This window comes from Megalobrama amblycephala, linkage group LG3 (assembly GCF_018812025.1).
Source record: "Megalobrama amblycephala isolate DHTTF-2021 linkage group LG3, ASM1881202v1, whole genome shotgun sequence".
Classification (NCBI taxonomy): Eukaryota; Metazoa; Chordata; class Actinopteri; order Cypriniformes; family Xenocyprididae; genus Megalobrama; species Megalobrama amblycephala.
The window spans coordinates 25561785-25586063 of NC_063046.1; the positions used below are offsets into that span (position 1 = coordinate 25561785).

The 24279-nt window shown below is 38.2% G+C and overlaps 1 protein-coding gene across 1 annotated transcript in view; it reads left to right on the top strand.

Moving 5' to 3' along the window:
• The first annotated feature begins 1096 nt into the window (after window positions 1–1096).
• cdh8 (cadherin 8) overlaps window positions 1097–24279 on the top strand; it is a 108411-nt gene continuing 85228 nt past the window's right edge. Inside the window, exons 1-2 of the mRNA XM_048184699.1 lie at window positions 1097–1925; window positions 3465–3950. Of these exons, the coding sequence (XP_048040656.1) occupies window positions 3693–3950 (258 nt within the window). The 5' untranslated portion in view covers window positions 1097–1925; window positions 3465–3692. The remainder of the gene's footprint in view (window positions 1926–3464; window positions 3951–24279) is intronic.

Sequence of the window (24279 nt, forward strand, 5' to 3'; positions counted from 1 at the left end):
AATATCAAGATAATATGTTTGGTTGTCAAGCATTATCCTCGCCATCATCATCGAATTAATACGAACAATATCTTGTTTTAACTATGTGAAGGCTGATGTGACTAGCAGGTGTTGTATGATGGATGCTGCTATTTTTATTTATTTATTATTAATATTATTTTTAATACATAGGTCTCAGTATCTTGCAGTGAGGCTAAGATTTTATTGGACTTCTGTATCTGCAAGATTTAATCTCCAAGGTTTAACTGACCACAGTCCAGAAAACTCCTAATGCCTGCTTGATGTTTGGCCGCTAGAGGGAGCCAGTTGAATCGGAGCTTTGTCTGTATCTCTACCTGAAGAGTCTTGAATTCATGTGGACAAGAAACGTGTCAAGATAAATAACGTGTGCTCTAATGAATGCTGAGCAGATGGTGGGTTTATTTCAATGAATTTTCTCTTTTGAAAGTAGAGTATATGGACTGAATGTTTGCAAATGATGCATTCAGTTTATAAGGAAGTGATATTGAACAGTGCAGCTCCTCACAGCATCAGTGCAGGGTCTCATGTGAAGACACGAACAACAGATTATTGTTTATTTATCCAATGTGGTCAGAACATTTATCTGTACAGCTGTAGGTTTAAACATGATATCGTCAGATTGGGTGCCTAATGCCAAAATCCTGGAGTCTTTTGTTTTAGATTAGTCATTTTTTAGACTTTTAGAGATCAATTCGATAGACTCTAAAACATACTCTGTGCCAAAAAGTTTTGAATTTCATCCCTCGTCGCCACAGTGAGTCTCTCAAAGTCTCAAATTCTAAATGATAGAACAGCTCAGTCAAGACTTTTGAAAAACAACTGTTCTGACTTAAAGCATGAATGAATGTATAGGCTACTTTTAATACAAATAGACATATATATAGGTTTTAATCACGTTTTCAAACGTTTCAGCATTAAAGTTATGGGGGGGGGGGGACAAAAAAACAAAAACAAGTTATTAGCTAAAGTTCGAAGTCGAATTCGCTTGCGGTTACCATAACAACAGCGCTTACGTGCTTTGTTATGATCACTTTCTGGTGGGACGTCAATCGGGCGTGACATTATACATTTATTACGGATTTACATCCCACATTTATAGCCAAAAAAGTTTTTTAGTGTTTTAAAGACGTCGTATAGGCCTAATTGACTGTAGTGTTGCCTTATTACAATGTTAGCGTTGCGTAATATTTGCATCACATACAAATGTGCAATCAAGTAATTAGTCTACATTTAAATCTACATTTAATAATATGAAATTTACTTAAAATTATTGTACAGTGCGACTTTAAAGTGGAAATTGTTCAATTCGCTTACCTGACCAAAATTAAGTGTGACGCTGAGATGCTTAAGCAACCTTATAGCCTAGACTTGGCGTCCTAGTCATGTAAAATCGCATTACATTCCATGCACGAGCCGGAATGAGACGGAAAACCTGAGGACCGTCGCACAAGTGTCAAGATGCTTCGTTAGCAGAATGCGTTTGATAAACGTAGGGAAAAACAACGCACTGACATAAAAGTTCAGTATTCCCAAGGTAGGGCACGTGCATTCATTGCCAGGGCTGAGGACCTGCCTCTTTATCAGCCCAATGAGCGCGACAAAGGGGAGGCTCTTCCCACCAAACACCTCTCGTCCATCTCTCCTCACTCCTCCACTCAGCGAGCGGGCTTGCCGGAGCTCACCGACACCCTGTCAACGCCAAGCCACTAAACTGTAGGCTACGGATCCTAATTGTTCCCAACCGCATCTGTCAACTTATTCTCCTTATTTATTTATTTTTTCTTGTCCATATTCAGTTGACAGAAAATTGACAAGTGACAGCATTATTGCGAAACAAGTCACGTCTTCTCTGATATTTTCTATCTTCTGTGAATGACATGGAACGGACGTCCGGATGATAAACAGTAAGTATTAAAGACTTATTAACATGCGCAGGAGAGGTTTCACGCAATATGTGTCGTTTGGCGGGATGCGCGTGCATTTTTGCTCGACTGAAATACTGGATGTTTCGTTTGATGCTGTTTGCGCTACAGTGATTGATCCGAGAGCGAGACAGATTGACAGCCTGCAGACCAGACCATAAATACCCGTTGTCCATCATTTGTTTTGCATCGTTCAGGAATGTCGTACATCGAATTAATTGTTCACTTTACAGAAGAACGTGGTCTGTGAACGTCTTGGTTTATCAACTTGGTCAACTCGCCGTGCCATGTATGTTTTGCAGTGCTCTACTGCTTCTAGAGTATCCTTTTCTGATTTCCACTATCGAAATTCTGCTTTTCTTACTCATTCGAAAGAGCCAGAAATGGACCATAAATCATAAGCCACTTTTTTTTATTTTTTTTTATTTTTTTGAGGAGCTGTCCACTCATGGTGGTGCTGAAATTTGCCAGTGGTTTAAGCATCGCCTTTGCTCGCCGAGTCTCTACATGATGTTAGAGTGCAATAAAGCTTTAGTGCTCGCTGAAGTTGCACTGTGGACGGAAGACTAAGCGGTGAATGTTTCAAATGTGTGGCTTGCTTACTAGCTAACAGAGTAATTATTTAAATTAATTGTGTGCACAACTCTTGCAGAAAAACATACTTGTCTGTTGTGTACTGCATTAAAAGACTGAATTTCTCTTAACCTCCTTACTGCTGCCTATTGATGCCTGGGAACATATGAAATAATAGATAACAGAGTTCTCCAGAGGGTGCTGCTTGAAACCATTCAGATAAATAATCCGGTTTAGTGAAATGCAGATTATGATTTGTGTATGGTCAACGAGGAAAAAAAAAAAAAAAAAAAAAGGCTTGCTGTTTGTATTTGAATTGGAATCAAGTGCTTGGAAAAAAAAAAAAAAAAAAAAAAAAAAAAACTACAGGCTCTCTTATAAGAAAATAAAACAGTTATATTATGTCTGTTGTATTTTCAGATATATAAATCCTATTTTATAATAATTCTGCAAACTAAATTATACTGTAATGTGGTAATATGTCAAGGGCATTGAAAGAAATTGGTTCAGGGAAATGAACGCAGCTCATGAGCGTGAGTAGATACTGCTTTTCTTCTCTACTTTGTGATTTTCAAGTTTACTGCAGTTATACTTTATGCTGCAGTCGTACGCCATTTTTTAACTTCTACTTTCGTGCCTCAAAATTGCTGTAGGATGACTGTCTTCTATTTTTTATATTATTATTATTATTTTAATATATAATTAAATGTTAAAATGTATATTGGTGTTCATAAATACTGGCATTTGCAAGGCATGTGGGCACAACACGCATTGCGATCTGAAAGGTTAATTAGTTTGGTTTTAATGTCCCTAAACATTTCTGAGGCTCTGACTTGTTTATTTGGCTTTCTGACATCATATCAAACTGACCTTGAGGCTTCACTCCTCAAGCTTGTCAGTTTTATTACATGCACTTCCTGTAAGTCTGCATTTGTCTCTCCCCTCTAGATCTCTTACATTGATGAACCAACTAATGGATGTCACATTTTGCAGCGCGCCTTCCTTCTCTGCGTTCTGGAGACAGATCAGAGTGCATCCGTGACCATCCTCACAACATGAACTCAAGCTGGGGGATACGTAGAACAAAAGAGTAACCATTCAGCTGTCTGTCAGCTGGTCAACCCCTGACTTTTGGAGGGGAAGCAAAAAAAAAGGCAAAGAGAAAATATTACAAAAATGCTAAAACGAGGAGAGGAGATGCAGCGAGATCTATGGACTTCTCTTCTGCTAGTCTGGATTACTTGTGTGCCGTGCTCTTCCATGGCTCCGTTAAACAATCAGTCACAAAGTTTACAAACGGTATCAGCCATGATCCCGCGAAACCGGCCAAGCGAAGGACAAAGAATCCTCAGTCGTGCCAAGAGAGGATGGGTTTGGAATCAAATGTTTGTGTTGGAGGAGTTCTCTGGACCCGATCCAATTCTGGTTGGCAGGGTGAGTAGTCTAATTGTCGGCTGAATATTAAGCTTACTTATCATGTGGAAACATTAATTCTGCTGCCTCAATGCCTTTTCGTTTGACATTTAGTGAAGGAGCAATAATTGTCGTGAAGAAGAGGGCAAGGTTGGCATCGCTGACTCTCGCACAGTTTCAATCTTTAACAGTTCAATTAGGCCAAGGAAAAATCCGGCTCTGGATGCTAATTTATGCATGGTGTTGTATTTCACAGAAAGTTCTGCAACGCATATTGTATGAAGGGAGCCCCAAATAGAATTTTACAGGTGTAATGTGCAATGCGCTGAATGCGTATGTGTGAATGCAGACAGGTGAGGTGGCATGGAGATAATTACGGGAGAAGAGAGTGACCTGGCACCGGACATGTGCAGAGAGCTCTAGGTCCTGAGAGGACTATAGTATGAGCAGGCCAAAGCAGCTTGTTCACAGATCACTGCAAGCGTGAACCTCGGGAGCCCAACCTGGCACTATGCTTGTCCAACCACTAGCACTTTACCACAGCCAACAAGACAATGCTCGTTCCTCAAAATATCTATATTTTTTTCTTCAACCAACATGAATCTTTCATTTTTTTTTTTTTTGTCGGTATATAGTATATTACAACCTTTTCTGAACAACACTTTTTTGTAAGGTTGATCTGAACTTTCTTAGTAATTAGCTGTTAATAGAAAAATCTCTTAAGACATATATCATGCTTTTTAAATTACATACAACTAAGTTCAATAGTATATACAGTCAAACCAAAAATTATTCAGACATTTTGGATATTTTTGATATATTTTTACTAGTGGCTGCAGGACACTATAGTTCATTTATGTAAGTGAGGATAGCAAAATAAAGTAAACTTTGACATATTATACCCAAAAATTCTTCATACAGTGGACTACCAGTAAAATTGATAAAAAAATGTGGAACCAAAAATCATTCAGACACTTTGACCTGACCATGTTTTGCTTAAGTGTTATCTGTCATTATTAAGATTTTTTTTTTTTTTTCTGACATAGTTTAACTCTGAGATCTTGTCATATTTTATTACAGTTTTTTTAAACTTTAGTGAATAAACTGTATTAATGAATGAAATGTTCAAGGTGTCTGAATAAAACTTGGTTTGACTGTATTTGTTGTATATAATATATATTTGGTTTTTTTTTTTTTTTTTTTTTCTAACTAAAAAAACAGTAACTAAAAAAAGTTTTCTGTAAGGTTGCATTAGCTTCACTGCACCAATTAAACACCATCCCCACCATCAGTGAGGTGGAAAATGCCATCCTTTGTGTGTCCAAAATTTGGCAGGACCTCAGCTAATTACGGCCTCTCACTTGAATTCTCTGCTGTTTCTGCTTGCCCCCTCCTGTCAATCAGACATGTGAATAAAACATGCGCTCTCATGTGGCCTTTACACCTGTGTTTTCCCAATATTGGCATGACACAAAAAAGTCCTTAAGAGGAGCATCAATTTTTCAAGAGCTGCAATTAAACATCCTTTGTTGGATTCTGCTGTAGCTTTTGATCAGAAATGCATAAACAAACACAGCAAATAGGCTTCCTGTGATGATCTCCAAGGTATAAGGGCAAATGAATATGACGCTTTCAAGGCTGAGACATCCACAATGCTGTAGGGCTTTCTGTGTGTGATGGAGACAGCTGGGAGCGATGACGATGACGTGCCGTTCTGCTCTTCCCTAATGTGTTGTGCTGTATTGAATGATTGTCTGTAGGAGGACAGTGCATGAAGAATGGTGGTGAATGGTTGGACATAAGGAGTTCAGACTGTACTAGGCTCCCTTGGTTGGGCCAGTATTGATTGAGCCTCATTTTAAGTGCAGTTTTTTTTAACAAAGCGCAAGGTTAAGTGCTCATGAGAATGGCTTGCAGAGCTCAGATAAGTTCCATGTTGCAGCGAGATAGGAAGCCATGCTGTTGGAAGAGATTGAACACCACTCCTCTCTCTTTCACCGCCTCACTCCATCACCTAAGATCTGCAGTCCTCCCTCACTCTGTCTCTCTAATTAAAAAATGAATCAAATAAAGAGTGGGAGGTGTGTGATTCAAATGGGTCATTCAAATCAGCATGTTTTTTTTTTTTTCTTCTCTTCCCTTTTCCTGCCATCTCTGCCAGGCATGTGGTTGTGGGCTGATTATCGAGGAACCTCAGGCCGAGATTACACTCATTTCATCTTTTAGCTTTTATTACGTGCTGGTCTGATGTTTAATTATACACCCGGCTCCTGTCTTGTCAGTGCCCGAACTCCCCTTGAGCACCAGCTGCCAGTCGGAGGAGACGATTAGCATACGTGTAGAAGTGGGCATGGCAGGGCTAAGAGAGACAGCAGAGCGACCGAGGAAGGGAGAGGAAGAGTTAGCTACGGTACATGACAGCATGCTTCTCAGTGTTTCACGCGGCCTCATGGTCTCGGTGGTCGCAGTGGTCTGACTCACTGGCTGACAAGGCAGCTCACTCCTTGTTCAATAAATGTTCTTTCCAAAATAAAAAAAGAAATGTCCTGACCCCAAACTGTACCTATTGTAGTGTAAGTGCCCATCCACACGGAGATGCATTTAGCTGTATACGCAAAAATGTTGTATCGTATAGGCATTTCGTCCAGACGGATCTGGCTTTTTGGGAGCCTAAAACCATAATTTTTGAAACCGGGTCCCAGAGTAGATAAATCTGAAAATGACACCTTTACATTTTCGTGTGTGCAGCCAATTCGTATATTTTGTGAAATGATGATGTCATCACCCCACGTCTCGACCCTAGTCAGAAACCGCTACGTCACGTAACAGCAACAACAACAATAGCAGGACTACATGCTCGTGTTCATGCCACAAAAGCTACCGAGCCTATTAGCTTTACTAAAGTAAAACTTTATTTCGAAACTTTACTAAAAGATTACGCGCATGCTCCAAGTCTTATTCTCAGTTTTTAGTGTATCTCTGTGGCAGAATTACAGTGCCACATACTGATCTGGCATGTATACTTTTGTATACATTGTTTTGAGTCGGTTTCCGTGGTTTCGTGTGTGCAGATATTTCTTGAGACGAGGAAAAAAAGGATCAGATCGGGAAAGCTCTGGCTTCATGTGGATGTGGCCTAAATTTGGTATACACCGTGTAGTACACATTAGTACACTACAAATGGTTAGTTTTCACAACCTGCCATTAAATAGCCTATTATAGACTTTTCAGCAACAATAAACAGTTAAATGTAATAACAAATGTAAAACATAATGTATTTGAAATCAAAAATAATTTCCAAAATTTGTAACATTTAAAACACATTTATTTGTATGAAATTTGGTTTGTAGGATAAATTTGCAAAAATGGTCTGTTATCTATTTTGTGTATCTATTTTGGACTATTCAGTCAAAACTTTAATGAGAAATAACACTGCAACCGAGTGTACCAACTAGCGCCGGTCTCCTGCATATGTACTCACAAATATTTTTGCTATGACTTTTAGTTTTTACCGTAAATAAATGATTTCAGACTTGAAACAAAATAACTGCTATATTATTTAAATGTTTGACATTTTTATATATAAACACTCATAGCAGTGATGGGCAGAACAGAATTAATTGCACTCTTTGCCCAGCAAAAAGCGATGTGGATGTGTTTACTTTAAGTATTGTCAGTTTTATTACAGCATATGTCAGTTAGATGCTGTCTAACACAAGGCTTTGTTTCCCCTCTTTTGACTGGAGCGTGTTTTGATGGCTAATCACAATGGACATCATATTTTTCTTTGGAGTGCAGATGTACTCTACACAAATTAATAGCACTGTTGTGTGATGTCTTTTCTTACCATAATGTGCTCTTATCTGTGATGGGATTATGTGTGTTTGTAGCATAAAGAGAATAGATAATATGCGATTCGTATTTAGCAATCTGAGCTAAAGAACAAGATTACTGGGAATGAATACAAGATAATGGCATTGATTATTTATTCACAAAAGAAAATGGATATGTGTCTGTGGACATTTGTTTGCTTTACAGGGGGCATGACAACACTAGATAGATAGTGTGCATTAGCCAGACTGTGGACATTTCCCTTTTTCTTTTATTATTGAAACAGTTTATGTATAAGAAATTGTGTTTTGCTCAAGCAAACACCAGTTGATTTGACATATGTCTTCTTTATGCTGATGTCCAGTGTACTGTGAAGCTGATTTCAGCATTAAAGCCAGAATAACTGCTCATTCTATGCTTTTGGAACATATTTATTTAAGGGGGAGGGGAGGAAATTAAAGGGACATTTACCAGCACAGATTTGGCCTACATACAGGCATGACTCCATTTTGGGTTTAAACCCATATCATTATCTCTCTCCTTTTTTTTTTTTTCTTTTTTCTTCCATTCAACACTAATTAACTAATAATGCATCCATGTAAATAAGTGTGTGAGCTCAGTATTATTAACCAATGCTTCATTAAATGCGGGCCTACAACTTAACCTTGAAATATTCATTATGTTATTATTAATTACATTACAATATTAAATATGAATAACTTCGCTATCAAATATTAATTAGTAGCGCTCTGTCATTTTGTAATGAAAGCCAGAGTGGATTAGTTTCACTGAGCACAATGACTGGAGCTGAGAAGGGATATAAATCTAATGCCAGCCCACGTTAACGCTACACTTCTCCAATTCCAAAATAAAATAGCCGTTTTACAGTCGAGGGATGTCGTAGAAATGCTGGTTTCTAAAAAAAAAATTTAGTGGCATTTGGAAGTGTGCCCTATAGCTAAGGGGAAAAGAAAATTATTGTGACAGTTTGAATGTAAGGAGCAGTGAATCCCTGAAACGGACAATCGATTCATGTTCTCTGTGCTGGCTGTGATGGGATTTGCTGTTAACTGCCACTTTGTTTCTTTGCTACCGTGACACATTGCAGAGAATCCACTGAAACTGTCCCAACTGTTATACCGAGAAAGCAAAAACTCCTTATTTTTCGAGAAGAGAGTATCTCTGTGGAAAACTATATCTCAATGATTGTTTCAGAAGATTTCTAGATGAAGCTACGGTTGATCGGAAAAAGTATGACCTTTATTATACTGCTACAACCGTAATATATGCACACATGCAGCAGTTCTGTGGTTCAGTCGCTCCTGGTCACAGTCTGTACTGAGTGGTGCAAGTTAGACCACAAAGCAGTACTTGCCCTGTTCAACCTTCTTGACACCTCATGAATTATCTATATTCCTCCCACTGATCCACTCTGGAGAGTTACAGCTCTAACTCTCAGCTGTTTTGCTCCATGTTTCTGGTGCTCTGAAAAATGCTACAGTTTCTCACTTTTAGGTAACTAAACCTGTTTACCAGTCGCCTAGCCTCAGACTGCTTGCCTACGAACCGCCCACATACTGTGCATTTTCTGTCTGATGCATATTGCAAACCTGGAAAGCACTTTATCAATCTATTAATTTCTAACCCGATTGGATGATTTTACACTTGTGAGAGTAAGGTCACAGAGATTTGTGTGTGCGTGCAGTGTGTTTTAATCAGTTCTTTTGGAAACAAATGCATACAAATATAGTGAGTGCTTTTGAAGATGAAATAATCATGGATTTGCTTGTTTTGTGTTTTGTGCGAGGCAATTAAAATAGATATCCAGAAATGAAACTATATATATTCTGGTTAGTTTTCAGATGTAGTATAAGTATATAGTCTAGTAATTTTCAGTATACTCAAATTTTGTACATGCTAGTCTAGTCGATTATAGATGTTAGATGTCTGTTTACTCCTTTTTGGCTCTTTGTGGTACTTTTTTTTATATTTATTATTATTATTGAAGGGATTGTTCCCTCAAAGATGAAAACTGTCATCATTTTCTCATCTTCATGTGGTTTTAAACCTGTATGACTTTCTATTTTCTGTGGAACACTGAAGATATTTTGAAAAAATGAAGAATAGTTTTGGTTACCATTGACTTCCATTGTATGGACAAAAACAACAGCAAAAAAACAAAACAAACACTGAGACATTTTTCAAAATTGTGTTCTTTTATGTTCCACAGAAAAGAAAAGAAAGTCATACAGGTTTGGAACGACATGAGGGTGAGTAAATTATGACACCGTTTTAACTTTCCCTTTAAGATGTGATGCATCAGTGTTGACCTGAAATAGGTCTTTAGCTTCTCTCTTTAATGTCTGATTCAAGTGATTATGTGTGTTACAAGCAGTGAATAATTGTCGGATCAAAAGCAGCAATTAAAAGATGCTTTGACCGAAACTGATACCATACAACTTCAGCTTTTCCGGAACATACAGTGAAGTCATTAAATGGTGCTGGCACAACTATAAGAACATTATTCATAGGTTTCTGAACAACCCTAACTACATGTATATAGCTATGTTGAAACCAAATATTATTTAGTTGATCAGTGATATTCTCTCCCACCTTTGAAGTCTTTGCCTCTTCCATTAAATCGATTTCTGATTCTGACTGATCTAACTCCCATTGCTCGTGTCTCCCTCTATCCTGATTAGTATTAGCAGTTCCATCTTCGGGATCTATTTTGATCAGAAACACCATCAGCTTTACTTGAGGATATAGAAAATAAAAATATGCTTGACTGCCTTTTTGACATTTTGGCGATATGAACTTATTTGTATTTCAATAATTTTCTCTCTAAACTTTACGCTTTACTGTGCACAAAACAATAAGCAGTAAGCACTAAGCACCAACCAATGGAAGTGATTCTGAACTTATATGCTGTGTGGTATATGGAAAATATATGCTGAGGGCCAATATCAAAACATAACCTCCAAATACATCTGCATTACATGCAGGCACTGTCACCATGTAATGCACTTGTTATTTCCGGATCGTTCAAATGCAAATATCTAAAATCTGACATTTTCCGGAATAGGATCCAGCAGGATCCGGCTCAAATTAAGAACTGGTTACAAGATTATAACCAGCGGGTCCAGGATACTGCTGTGACGTACTGTATGATCCTTCAACGGTCCTTCAATTCCATCACATGCTTATGGTGCATCACACAAATTATTCCTTGCTGCTATCAGACAAGGGGCTTTTTAGCAGATCAGAGGTCCACCTCCTGATCCCCTCACGATTTCCCCCTGCCAACGCACATTCTGATCTGAGGTGGTCTTGTGCATTAATCTGCATTTGCTCAGGTTAGGAAGGAGGCAGTGCAGGTTCTTCTAATAGATATCGAGCAGCTGCGTGTGATTGAAGGGCCGGCGAGTGGGCACTAACGAGGGTATTAGTGGACTGATCAGTAACCGAAGTAATGAGATGCTGATCATCACCAGTGGTCACTGCATCCATCTGCTTCTGATCTGATCTGTGATTGGAATTGTTTCATTCGTGATGCTGAAGGAGAGATGAATGAACTTCATTCTTTTTTGAACTTTGTGCCACTTTTATGAATAGCTCCAGGTAATGACAATGCGATCTCAGTAATCACAGGCATGTTTGCATAGACACTGAAATGTAAATAATAGCATTTTGACAGAAAGAAAATGTTAACATTTTATTCATAATTAACTTTAAAAGTATTCATTTTTACAAATAATTTTAGGTTCATAGAATATTGAATTTATAGAATTAATATGTTCATTATTATATTGTATGATCATAATACACAAACTAAAACTTTAATATAATGAAATATTATTACAATTTAGCATAACTGTTATCTATTTTAATATATTAGAATATTTATTCTTGTGATGGCAAACCTGATTTTTTTTTAGCAGCTATTACTCCAGTCTTCAGTGTCACATGATCCTTCAGAAATCATTTCTAATATTGGCAGTTGTGTCTTAATGGTTAGAGACGGACATGGGTTCGAGTCTCAGTACTAGCAGGAAATGTAGGTGGGGAGTAAATGAACAGCTCTCTTCCACTCTTTACCCACAACTGAGGTGCCCTTGAGCAAGGTAGCTAACCCCCAATCACTCCCCGGGTGCAAAAAATGGCTGCCCACTTCTCCGGGTGTGTGTGTGTGTGTTCAGTACTCACTGCTGTGTGTGTGCACTTGGACGGGTAAAATGCGGAGCACAAATTCCGAGTATGGAACGCCATACTTGGCTACATGTCACGTCACTTTCAATATGCTGATTTGGTGCTCAAGAAACTTTTATTCTTATTATCAATGTTGAAAACAGTTGTGTAACTTTTTTGAGTGGAAAAAGTAGTACAAAAAACAGCATTTATTTTGAACTAGAAATCTATTGTAAAATTATTTAAAAAAATGTACTGACCCGAAACTTTCAAACGGTAGTGTGAAATAAAATATTTTTATACATAAATACTCATAGATGCGGTCAATATGTCCAGTATTTCAGTGTATACCCAAATGTATAAACTTGTGTAAATAATGTGTACAAATACAAAAAAATAAAAAATAATCAGATCAAGCTTGAAATAATGAGGGCAGCAGGATTGGACAATGATGAAATTAAAGCCTAGACACGAATAAATGAATGAAAGCCTGTGCGTGAGCTTAAAGGGGTGGTTAAGTGTTTTTTTCCTAAGGTTTGATTGTTTTTTTGGGGCACAGTTTAACATGTCTTAATGCTTCGTTTTTTTGAAAACGCTGTATTTTCATATATTTTACTTTTATTCTACACCTCTGTTTCCAATGTCATATGAACGGCTCGTTTGACTTCCTGCTTCTATGAAGCCACTCCCTCCGAATTACACAATGTGTTCAGATTGGTTAGCAGGTTGGTAGATCGCCCAGTGTATCGTGATTCGCTGAAGCGTCCGGAAACGCTACGCCCCTTACCATTACCAGAGCCGTTACATTTGCTTCAGTGGAAATGTAAATAATGGCATTTATATTGCTGTATCAAATTGAGACCGAATTAGACCCAGATGAAGAGGGTCAAGCTGCAATCGCGGCTTTTAAAGGACGTTTATGAATGGTATTTAATTTTTTTTTCTTTTTCAATTTGTGTCAAAGTGTTAAGATGTTGTCACTGCGGTTTGTTAGCTTTCAATATACAGTTTTATCCTGATTAAAGCTTTACTGTAGCCGAATACATGACTGAGTAGTTGCATTTTTCTAAAGGTAGCGTTTAATTTATAGCATGAACAACTGTTTGTCTATGAACATAGAAGTTTGTTGGTGTTTGTTGGCATTTGTTGGAGAAGTATGCACTAGAATTTAGCTAACTGGCTAGCGAAGCAAAAACGAGTTGCTCTTTGTATATGTCCTTGATGCAACCAAAAATAGCAACAGAACTATAGGTTTAAAAGACATGTACAAACAATAAAACTTACTTACAGCTTGAAGGCAATAAACAGCAGCTTCTGCTTTTAAAGTGGGAACTGCTCCATGTTTCAGTAAAAGCCTTTGTGCAAATGCAGCATTGAACTCGTGTAGATTCTGAAAGCTGTCTTCAGCGGCGCATCCAGTGTAGAAAATATCACAGATTATAGTGGGTTCTATTATCTTTTGACACGTCGCGCCGCGCCGCTCGCATCCGGTGTACACAACTCTTCCGCTTCCATTATGCTGCACCACATGACCTCGCCCACTTTATTGCGTGTTCCCTGGGGCGTGTTTTTATGATGTCACCAACCCGGGAAGAAGCTTGTTGTAGTCCAAACTGGTCGTTTTTGTAGGCATTAAACTGCTATAACTTTAAAAGACAATATCTCCATTTGCATTGAACTTTCAGCGCTGTAACTTTGCAGATACTGTTTATGCTCAAGCAGCAACATTACACACTAACTAAACTTAAAAAAAGTGAAATCGCATTGAACCACCCCTTTAACCACTGACCCATGGCTTCAACTCCTGCTCTGTTTTACTGTTATTAAAATTAATATCTTGAAGTGGTTTAGATATCACTGCAAGATTATCAATAAACATCCAAGAACCCTAAGGCACAATTCAGTGCTCCTCTCATTCTCATTGCTTCACCATTAAATTCAGCACCTTTTGTTCTATTCTTTCTATTTCATGCCTCCTATTCAATGTGTTATTTCACCCAAGAGCTGTGGGTCCTGCAGGCCTTTAAAGCCATTATATCATTGCTAGGTAAGCACAGTCTGTTGTCTCTCGGTCTGTCCCAGTGTCTCTCTCTCTCTCCCTCCGCACAGTGCTGTAATAAAACACCAGGACCCTGCACAGCGTCCAGCTGAGCTCTGGGATCACATTAACACCTCTCGGACCAGCCCGACAGCTTGTCTATAGCTCTGTGTTGTTGTCTTCGTCCCCATTAACAAGGTCTGCTTGTATATGTGTGTGTGTGTGTGTGTGTGTGCATGTGATCGCTACATGTGTATGAAGTGTCTTAACTTGACAGAAGAGCATTTCTTGAGCTGAGCATATTTCCATTACAACACAGAGGTCACTGTATAGCCGCAATTACAGACAAAAGGCCTTTTATCAGGTGCTCTTGAATCATTAAATATGTATACTGCTCAGCATTTAAATAAATAACTGCTGGCATTTTATTTCTCTCTCCGATTGCCATGTCTTAATACCCCTCGCAGCATCTCTGCTTTCATTCTCATTCTCAAGTCAAGTCATCTTCATTTATATAGCGCTTTTCACAATACGTATTGTTTCATAGCAATTTCACAGTGACAATAGGAATATTATTATCGAACAAAAGTTGGTTTTTGACTGAATCACTTCCGTTGTAGAAATTGTTACTTAAATGACACCTTTCCTAGTGAAAAACCGAATACCTTTAATGCATCCTTGCCGTTCATTTACATGTTTAGTCTAGAGGTTTGTTAGAGTGTATGTGCACAGAAGCTTGGTCTTTTTTTTTTTTTTTTTAAGTGAAATTACTTGTCTGGTCCGCATAATACAGAAAAATTTGTTGTGTCCGCGGATCTATGCAAACTGGAATATTCTCTCTCTCTCTCTCTCTCTCTCTCTCTCTCTCTCTCTCACACACACACACACACACACACACCCCACATGATATACAGCTCCAGGAGGTGTAATGAGCCAGTATGGCAGAGGTGTGACAACAGCAGAGCACCTTTGCAGTGACTTATAGGGTCTGGTCGCGGTGAGAGTTGTTTGAGGTGTAAATCCCACATCCCTCGGTGGTAACAAGAACACAAACAAACATAGGCACACTTTGTCCCTCTGCTCTGAATCCTCTGCCGAAGTGACGCCGGGGCTTGGGATGAGGAATCTGCATGCCGTCCTCATCTGTCCTCCTCGGAACGTTGTGGGAATCCACAATGAACGCTGTGTAAACGTTTTTTCATGCAGCGTGGAAGAGGCAGGAGCAAGCACGATCCTGTAGTCACGCCGGTGAGGAAGAGTGAGATTACACGGGTGGAAAAAAGCCAGATGCAGCCAACTGTACATGAAGACAATTTCATTCACGCTGTCAGGTAATGGCAGCGCGTAGTACTGAATATCCACAGCCATCTTTTCTGCTCATCTCTGTTCATTAAGTGAAAAGATATCATCTGTACAAAGGCCGCCCTCCTTGGTTCTTACAGGCGAGGAAGAAAATCCATACATCGACGAACCTTTTATAACCGTCTTTCTCTGTGGGCTAGATTGTCACATACTTTTTCATGCTTTGCTTTAACCTCAGAGGCTATGGTGGATTCTATCTCATTTCTGCTGATTAAATGAACAAAACATCTTAGGTCAAGTATAGCCTTCTTTAGAGGATATATTAGACACTGATTGTGATCTGGCTTTAAACAGGATGGTGGAGACGGCCTATACCCACCTCGGTACTTCACATACCTGATGTTACCTTTGTTTGCCAGCAGTCTCTAGGTTTTGGCTGTTGAAAGAACTTGTGGAGGTGGTGCATGTAGCTGCTAAATGAAGGCTTTTGGCAGAAAGCCTTGAACTCTGTGTGGACTAATCACTGGAATTAAGTAGTTAACCTTTACTGTGTCGCCTGGGCTCAATCTTTCACTGCTAAAGCGTGCTGTACGGCCCTTTCACTTAGTGCTGTGAGAACCTCTGCATCATACTGTGTTTACTGTAGTCAACTCACTATACAAACCATGACCGAAGGTAACATGAGTGATTATTTATTTACTTTGTTCTTCTTATTTATTTATTTATCTATGTACAGTGAGAACACATTGCTGGAATGAGCATTTTGAATGTGTGAATTTTTTTATGGCATATTTTGAACTATGGCATATAGACTTGTGCCGATATTCGGTAATGTGATATATCGCGATAATGAATATGCACGATATTGTTATCGTGGGCATTTCAAAATACCGTAAATAATAATTTATTACCAATTATTACAATTTTTATAATGCATTTAAGAATACTTTCCCCACCAACCGTATAAAATGCACAACACCGCTGTATTCTGCGTCAAAGGGACATGCGCTCAGATGTAAACAATCCCAACGTGCATGAGAAGCACATGGCGGAACGAGTGAAGGAGACGCGCTGAATGAAAGTGCGCGTTCACTCTCTGACAGCAGAGGGCGCTGATGGAACAGCAGAGTGCAACGGTTACCCCGGAAACCCCATAAACAAAGCAACTGCGCTGGTGAAGTTTTTAAAATGCCTCAAACATAGCCTATATTTTAATCTGGACTACAACATGCCCTAATGATTAGAAATGTTCTTATTATTTGTTATTGTTCAGTAAAACTTAAAGACATACGGCTTCATTAGTTTGCATGTTAATTCATTATTACCAAACTGACAATGAAAAATACTTCTAAAGCATTAATTATTCTTAGTTAGTGTTAATTTCTTTTTACTGTTTACATTACTAAAATCAAAAGAACTTATTTAATGGACCTAAGATAAATCTAACAATGATCAGTTGTGTTTCTTAACTAACATTAACAGAAAATAATACTTTCTCTGTGTAGCTAATGCTCAATCTTAGTTAATGCATTAAATAATGAGACCTTATTGTGAAGTGTTACCTGTTGTTCTTTATAGCCTAATTCTTTTGCACTTTAATCTGTTTGAAAATTTGACTTTATATTTTTTTGTGTATTGTATTTAAACATTCAGAGTTATTTTTATTACAAAAAGTTCTTAAACCTGTTATACTATGACACTTTTTTTTTGCAACTTATTTCAATATCGTGATAAAAGCTTAAGCAATTAATCACAACATGAAAATTTGATACCGTCACATGCCTAATGGCATAGCAGCGTTTTGGTCAGCAGTAGTGACACACAGGAACTGGGGTCAATGTTAATCTGGGGGGTATTCCAGAAAGCAAGGTTAACTTACCGTCACATATACCCTGAACTGTCGGTTGATTATCCCAAACCTTGCTTACTCGAGGTATGCTGGTTCCAGAAACGCATCCTGGAGTAAGTTCAGCCAACTCAGAGTATGTTCCCGGATAAAGGATTAGTTCACTTTGAAATTAAAATTAGCCCAAGCTTTACTCACCCTCAAGCCATCCTAGGCATATATGACTTTCTTCTTTCTGATGAACATAATTGCAGAAATATTAATAAATATCCTGACGCATCCAAGCTTTATAATGGCAGTGATAGGGTTCACTGAGTATGAGCTGAAGAATGTGCTTCCATCCACATGCTTCCATCATTAATATGTACTCCACACAGCTCCGGAGGGTTAATGAAGGGCTTCTGAACTGAAACAATGTGTTTGTGTAAAAAAAAATATCCATATTTAACAAGTTATGAAGTCATATATTGAGCTACCGCCAGACCGCCTTCCGTATACAGGTTACGAAAAAAGTGTAAACTGGTGTCGTGTCAATTACACTTTTTCTGTAAGTTTAATATGGAAGGCGCATGACGTAGCGTAAGCTTTGTGAACTGCTAGAGTTTTACACTTTTGTACGTTGAATACGGAAGGTGGTCTGGCAGAAGCTCGATACTTGACTTCATAACTTGTTTAAATTATGGATATTTTTTTTACACAAATGCATCGCTTCACTTCAGAAGGCCTTTATTAACCCTCCGGAGCCGTGTGGAGCACATATGATGGATGGATGTGGATTGAAGCTTTTTCTTTAGCTCATACTCATTCAACCCTATCACTGCCATTATAAAGCCCGGATGCATCAGGATATTTATTTATATTTCTTCGATTTTGTTCATCAGAACAAGAAAGTCATATACACTAGGATGGCTTGAGGGTGAGTAAAGCTTGGGCTAATTTTCATTTGAATGTGAACTAATCCTTTAACACATTCTCAACAGAGCAAAGAATCAATGATTCACCATGGAAACAGACGCCAAGAAAAAGCATGCCATTCTACTTCCTTCTTCTTCTTCTTCTTCTTCTTCTTTTGTTTAATGGTGATTTACATAACCTACTTAGTGCACATCACCACCTATTTGGTGGTTGTGCAATCATTTTTTTTCAAGCTTTTCATTTAATAAGTAATCTTTATTTACTGAGAATAAGAATTATATTGTTTTTCGATGCTAATTATTTAATAAGATATCACATATGTATTTTATTATAGAAATTATAGAATATCAAATGTTATAAAAACACTCCGGAGCAGATTATGTTCAGAGAGTAAGTTGCTATGGCTACTTACATATATTGAAAGTTACCTCCGTTTTTGGAACCGAAAGTTGATGTTATCCGGTTATCAACTTAATAAGCGCACATGCTTAATTTGGCACACAAAGAGTATTCTCGTCACTTCATAACATTAAGGTTGAACCACTGTACTCACATGAACTGTTTTAAATACATCTTTAGTAGCTTTCTAGGAATCTTAAAGTGTTAATTATCTTGCTGGCGATGCAGGCCTCACTGAGCCATCGGATTTTATCAAAAATATCTTAATTTGTGTTCTGAAGATGAACGAAGGTCTTACGGGTATAGAACGACATGAGGGTGAGTAATTAATGACAGAATTTAAATTTTTGGGTGAACTTAACCTTTAAGTGTCACGTGATCCTTCAGAAATCATTGTAATATGATTTGCTGCTCAATAAATAAATGCTCCCTTTCATGGGAACTGTCCCATAACATCATATGACGTAGCGTCTCGTTCCCTTATTCAGGGAACCAGGGTTACACAAGTAACCCGAAGACGTTTTCAATATTGAAAATTGTTATTTATGTTATTAATGTTCAATGCTGCTACTTGATATTTTTGTAGAAACTGATCTGTTTTTGTTCAGGATTCTTTGATGAATAGAAAGTTCAATAGAACAGCATTTATTTGAATAGACATCTTTTGTAACATTATACATGTTTGTCACTTTTGATTAATGCATCATTGCTGAATAAAAGTATCCATTGGACGTCATTTTACACTTAATATGTTTTAATTTCAGCAACACTTATAGGCTGCATTTTATGTTGATATATCTTTAGTATATTTTATATATAATTTAAATGTCTATACATTTAAAAAAAAAAATCCTTTGATCTGTTACAGGACATTATTGCCTGCTAAAATGTTATGTTCATAGACAAATTATATGTAATATCTGTCAGAATAAAATTGACTATAATTAACGAATAACACTTGAAGAAATAATGACTACATTTTAAGAGGCTTTTTCATTAAGACAGAGGGAAATGAAAGGAAAAAAAAAAAAAAAAAAAACACTAGTTATAGCTCTGCTATAATTCAATGAGAATGTCACAAAATGCTTCATCATATATATAGTTTTTTTTTTTCTTTTTTCTTTTTTCTTTTTTTTTCTTTCAGTTCTGGTGGATTATATCTGACCAGAACAAATCCGAACTGCACTTACTGCACTCTTGCTGAGAGACCTCAAGAAAAATCATGTGGTTTAGTTTAAGCTCTGGCAGCTAAGCTAATTTCTTCATCATTTTGGATTGCAATTATTCAATCGTGATTACTTAAACACTTGATTATAATTATTTAAACCTTCTAATTGCTTACTGGTATAGTCATTGTGGGCTGCTAAGTCATCATCCAGTGAGTCAGTGGATGCTTGGCAGGACTAAGCAGCTCGCTTCTGCAGACGGCACCCTGCATCAGGGGAACTGCAGGCAGAAGGGCTTATCCCAGGCTCCCTCAGCCCATGAAAGCCTAGGAGCCAAACTAGGAAGATAGAGTAATCTTGTTGAGAATGGATGTCGCTATTGTGCTTTTTGATGTGTAGTTGGCTGCATGGTTAACTGGGAGCAAACGTGGGTAGGCGAGGTGTAGACAATGGGAGCGGGTGGGAGGAGAGGCCTATTTCGAGATCTTTAAAAACAGCCACCATTCACTGCTGCCTGCCCGAGCTCCAAAATAACAACAAAAGAGGAAGTAAACCCCTTCTTCCGGTGCATTCTGCCGTTGTCTGACCTCCTGTTGTTGGTGTCAGTTACTGCTTGCCAGCCATTTTGAGAAGAACAAAAAGTAACCATGGAGAATTGATTGTCCCCGGTTGTCTCAGTGACACACCTGCGAGAGCCAGCGAAGTGTGGCACTGACCTTTATTGCAAATTAACTATTTTTGTTTAATTATACTGCTTGAGAGAGCTAGAAAATAACCCAGAGAGTTAGCAAAGACCTTGTGTGACATGCTTGTGCACATGAATCAATAATCAACATTCTAGCATGTGATATATTGTTTCACGCCATTGTGATTCTGTGTAAATTAGGCCACCTTTGTGCAGCATTTAAAAGTCTCTATAAGCACACAGTATATTTTTCAGATTTAATGCAGATTGTACAGTATGTACATCAGCGCTTCCCAACCAGGGGTCTGGGGCCCACTAGGGGACCTTAGCAAATTTCCAAGTGCACCTCAAGATGACTTGAAATGATGAAATGATTTCAAATAAGATAATGCTTACTTAATAAAATCATAAAATGTCATGTTCATTTTTATCATTAATACACATTTTACTGCTTATGCAAAGCTCTATTAAAGCAATAAGGCCCAAGAAGCCTTGGTTGACAGTACATTTATAACGGCTAAGGGGCGTTGTTAGGCAACCTTAGCTGTTACAAATTCACTGTAAACCACGGCTTCACGGGTCTTATTGCTTTTGTAAAATGGTTACCACACCATACAAATATTAAAGCCAAAAAATATGTATCAATGCAACTTTCATGAAGTAAAATCATTATTTCCGCTGGAAAAAATAGTCCTTGACCGTAAACAGCAACAGAAGTTACATTTATTAAACCATTAGATGGCGGCAAAGGTTGTCTTTATGAGCGAGTCACTCAGCCGCAAAGACTTTTATATTGAAACTTGTGAACACAGAACAAGATGAAACTGACAAATGCTTTGACTAGCGCTGTCAGTGTCAGCAGGGCATGGGAAAACCCATTAAATGTTAAAAGGACAAGATTGCAGCGGACATTCAATCAGATTTTTATTATGAACATAGGACTGACCTGAAGGAAAATGCTAAATCTGAATGCAGGTAATACACTCGGTCACTCGATATCTCTCTCACAATACTCTTCTACATAATGCAGTAAGCTTCAATGAACAAAATCAGTTGAGAACAAAACACAAGTAAAAACATTTTTAAAAATCCTAATTGTTAATCTGTATCTACTAAATCATGAGTGACTGAAAGAGTCATGTAAATTAATTGGTTAAGAAGAGTGGGAACCCTGAAGAACATGCAGCTCTTAAATAAATGTAATTATTTTATTTATTTACAGAAACTAGGCCCATTAATTAATTTGTTTTGAAATCAAAACTTGGGCTAGGGACCCATTGAATATTGTGTTGGGCAATGGATGTTCTTGGACTCGTAAAGTTTGAGAACCACTGACGTATATTCTACCGAAATGGTTTAGCATTCATCAAAATATCTTCTTTTGTGTTCCGCAAAAGAAAAGAAAAAAATGCATGCAGGTTTGTATGAAAAGGATCCGTAAATAATTCAATATTTTCATTTTTTGGGTGGGCCATCCCTTTTACCATAAAATAGTCTCGTAACGCTGCATATAATCAGGCCATATGCCATTATGCACACATACACGCACTCGCTCACACACATATCAGTCGCAAATGACTTTTCTCACATCTCCATCCTGACAATGTCCAAACATGATCTATTCTAGTCCAGCTATCCTAAAAAATACTGATTACATCCAACAAAATGAAGCAAATCTTGTCACAGGTCTTGTTGTAATAGTACAAGGTTTTAACATGCTAATGTGCTGGGTGAGTTTTTCAGACAACATTTCATCTAATTTCAATTCCTCTTCTCCTCTTCTTGGCATTGAGGGGTTGCATGAAAAATTCAAGCCGTTATAATATGAGATCCAGATGAATCATGAATCCTTAATGGCTATCAGGCCTGTATAGGCTGGCCTCTGGAATTACACTCAAAGAATGATGACTTTCTTTGTACTGGGTCAGTTTCTTGTGTCTTTGTATGTGTGTGTGTATATATATGTAACGGAGGCCAGCTAGTAGTCGCTGTGCCAGTAAACCTCACTCCTCTGATCTCAAGAGATGCTCTAGCAACTAGCTAGGGGTTGCAGGCTATAGCCTCCTTGTTAGAGCGTCCAACTCCCATGCCGGAGACCCAGGTTTGAGGCCTGTGCAGAGGCGGTGATGACCTGGGTGAGGGGTTACATATATATATATAGATAGATAGATAGATAGATAGATAGATAAAGTCTTTTGGCTGTAGTATGTCAGTATATCATTTTATATTTCAAAACATTCATTTTGCTATTAATTGTAACAATCCAGTGATATTTTTGTTTGTCTGGCAACAGCAGTCTTTGCACCACACAGAGATCTGATCTCACCATCATTGAATCCATCTGGGATTACATGAATAAACATTTTAAGAAACCTGCCTCCAAAGCTACCTGAAAAACAATGTGCAAGTGTACCTGGACAAAAGCTGTTTTAAACGCAAAGGGTGATGACACCAAATATTGATTTGATTTAGTTAATAGATGTTAATTGATAAATAAAATCCATTTATGACATTATTTTTGAAAGCATCCTCTCTTTACAGCATTTTTACACAAGTGCAAGTATATATATATATATATATATATATATATAGTGTGGGTGTGGGTGAGGAGTATTTTAGTGTAAGGAACAGAACAAGGGCCTCTGTAGTGCCTCTCATGCAGACGTGAGCTTACACCTGCATGGTACAGAGATGATGGAAAAAGAGACAGAGAAAAGGGTTGGAGACACACTTCTCCACATGTATTGGTTCTTGTCTTAAAGTTCATTAGCTTGTGCTGCTGGAGTGGATGTGTATGATGGTGTGAAAAGATGTATAAATGAAGTGTGTTCTCTCTCTCTCTCTCTCTCTCTCTCTCTCTCTCACCTCCTACACTAATGTGTCAAAAAAGAGAGATGTCAAAATCATTAGTATCTATAATTACTATTATTTAGGACTTTCCAAGAATCACATTTTCTACCGAGTTGCCAAATTGATTGGTTACAACATGTAACAAAACCGGTTTTCTGAAGGAACACACAAGCACACACACACACAGTGTTGAGACAATTTCTCCAGATGGTGTATGATTTCCTCAGTGTTAGAGAGCTATCGGCATTTTCAAAACTGATATCGGGTATCTGTTGTATGTCCTTGCTACAGGAAATTCATGTGTGTTTAGAGTGCAACTGTTTAAATTCTAATGTTCTATGGCTGCCTTTATTTTTTTATTATAGCATGCTCTCAGGCAAACACATACGTAAAGCCTGACGTGCAATCACACAGGAACATGAACACATAAGTGGAGACAGACTGTGCGCCGGAAATTCTTGGCCAATAACACATCTGTGATGTCATGCCAAACATTACAGGTGCACACATTACAAATGCAAGGTCACTGTCATGCTGCTGCTGTGTATTTTTATCTGTGTGGAAGAAGCTGAAAACATGTCATGTAGTCTTTCTCGTGCTCGGCTAGCTTTATGGCTCAATATTTTCACAAATCCTGAAACAAAAAACACTTAGTCAAAGGGGATGACCAGGCTAGCCAATTGCGCTCCTGCGGATCGATGCAATCTCACATTGCCATGTTTCAGCCCATTTGTCTGTGTCTCCAAGATACTTTTATACGTTCCAGGGCATGTTTCTCCAGTTCAAGAAGGCATTCCGGTGTCAGTGTGTGTTGTTTTTCCTCCAAACCTTAACTATGGACTGCAGTGAAATGGGAATACAAGTTTTGCTTATCAGTCGGGTGTGGACATGTGCAGCGTCGGCTGCCAGAAATCTATCTCGGAGACGGCCCGCCTGTGCGTGTGACCTTTTTCTTTTGTTAACGCGTAGTGTTTTCATAAATACCGTGCTGATATTGCAGGCTTGATAATTACTGCGCTCCTGCACATTCGGCCTCTTTATTAGTTTCCTGACAATGGGCTGTCTCGTCAGCTACACCGCTGCAGGGCCAAGAAAACTCACTCTCTGCTGCCTCATCTTTGTGACCTGAA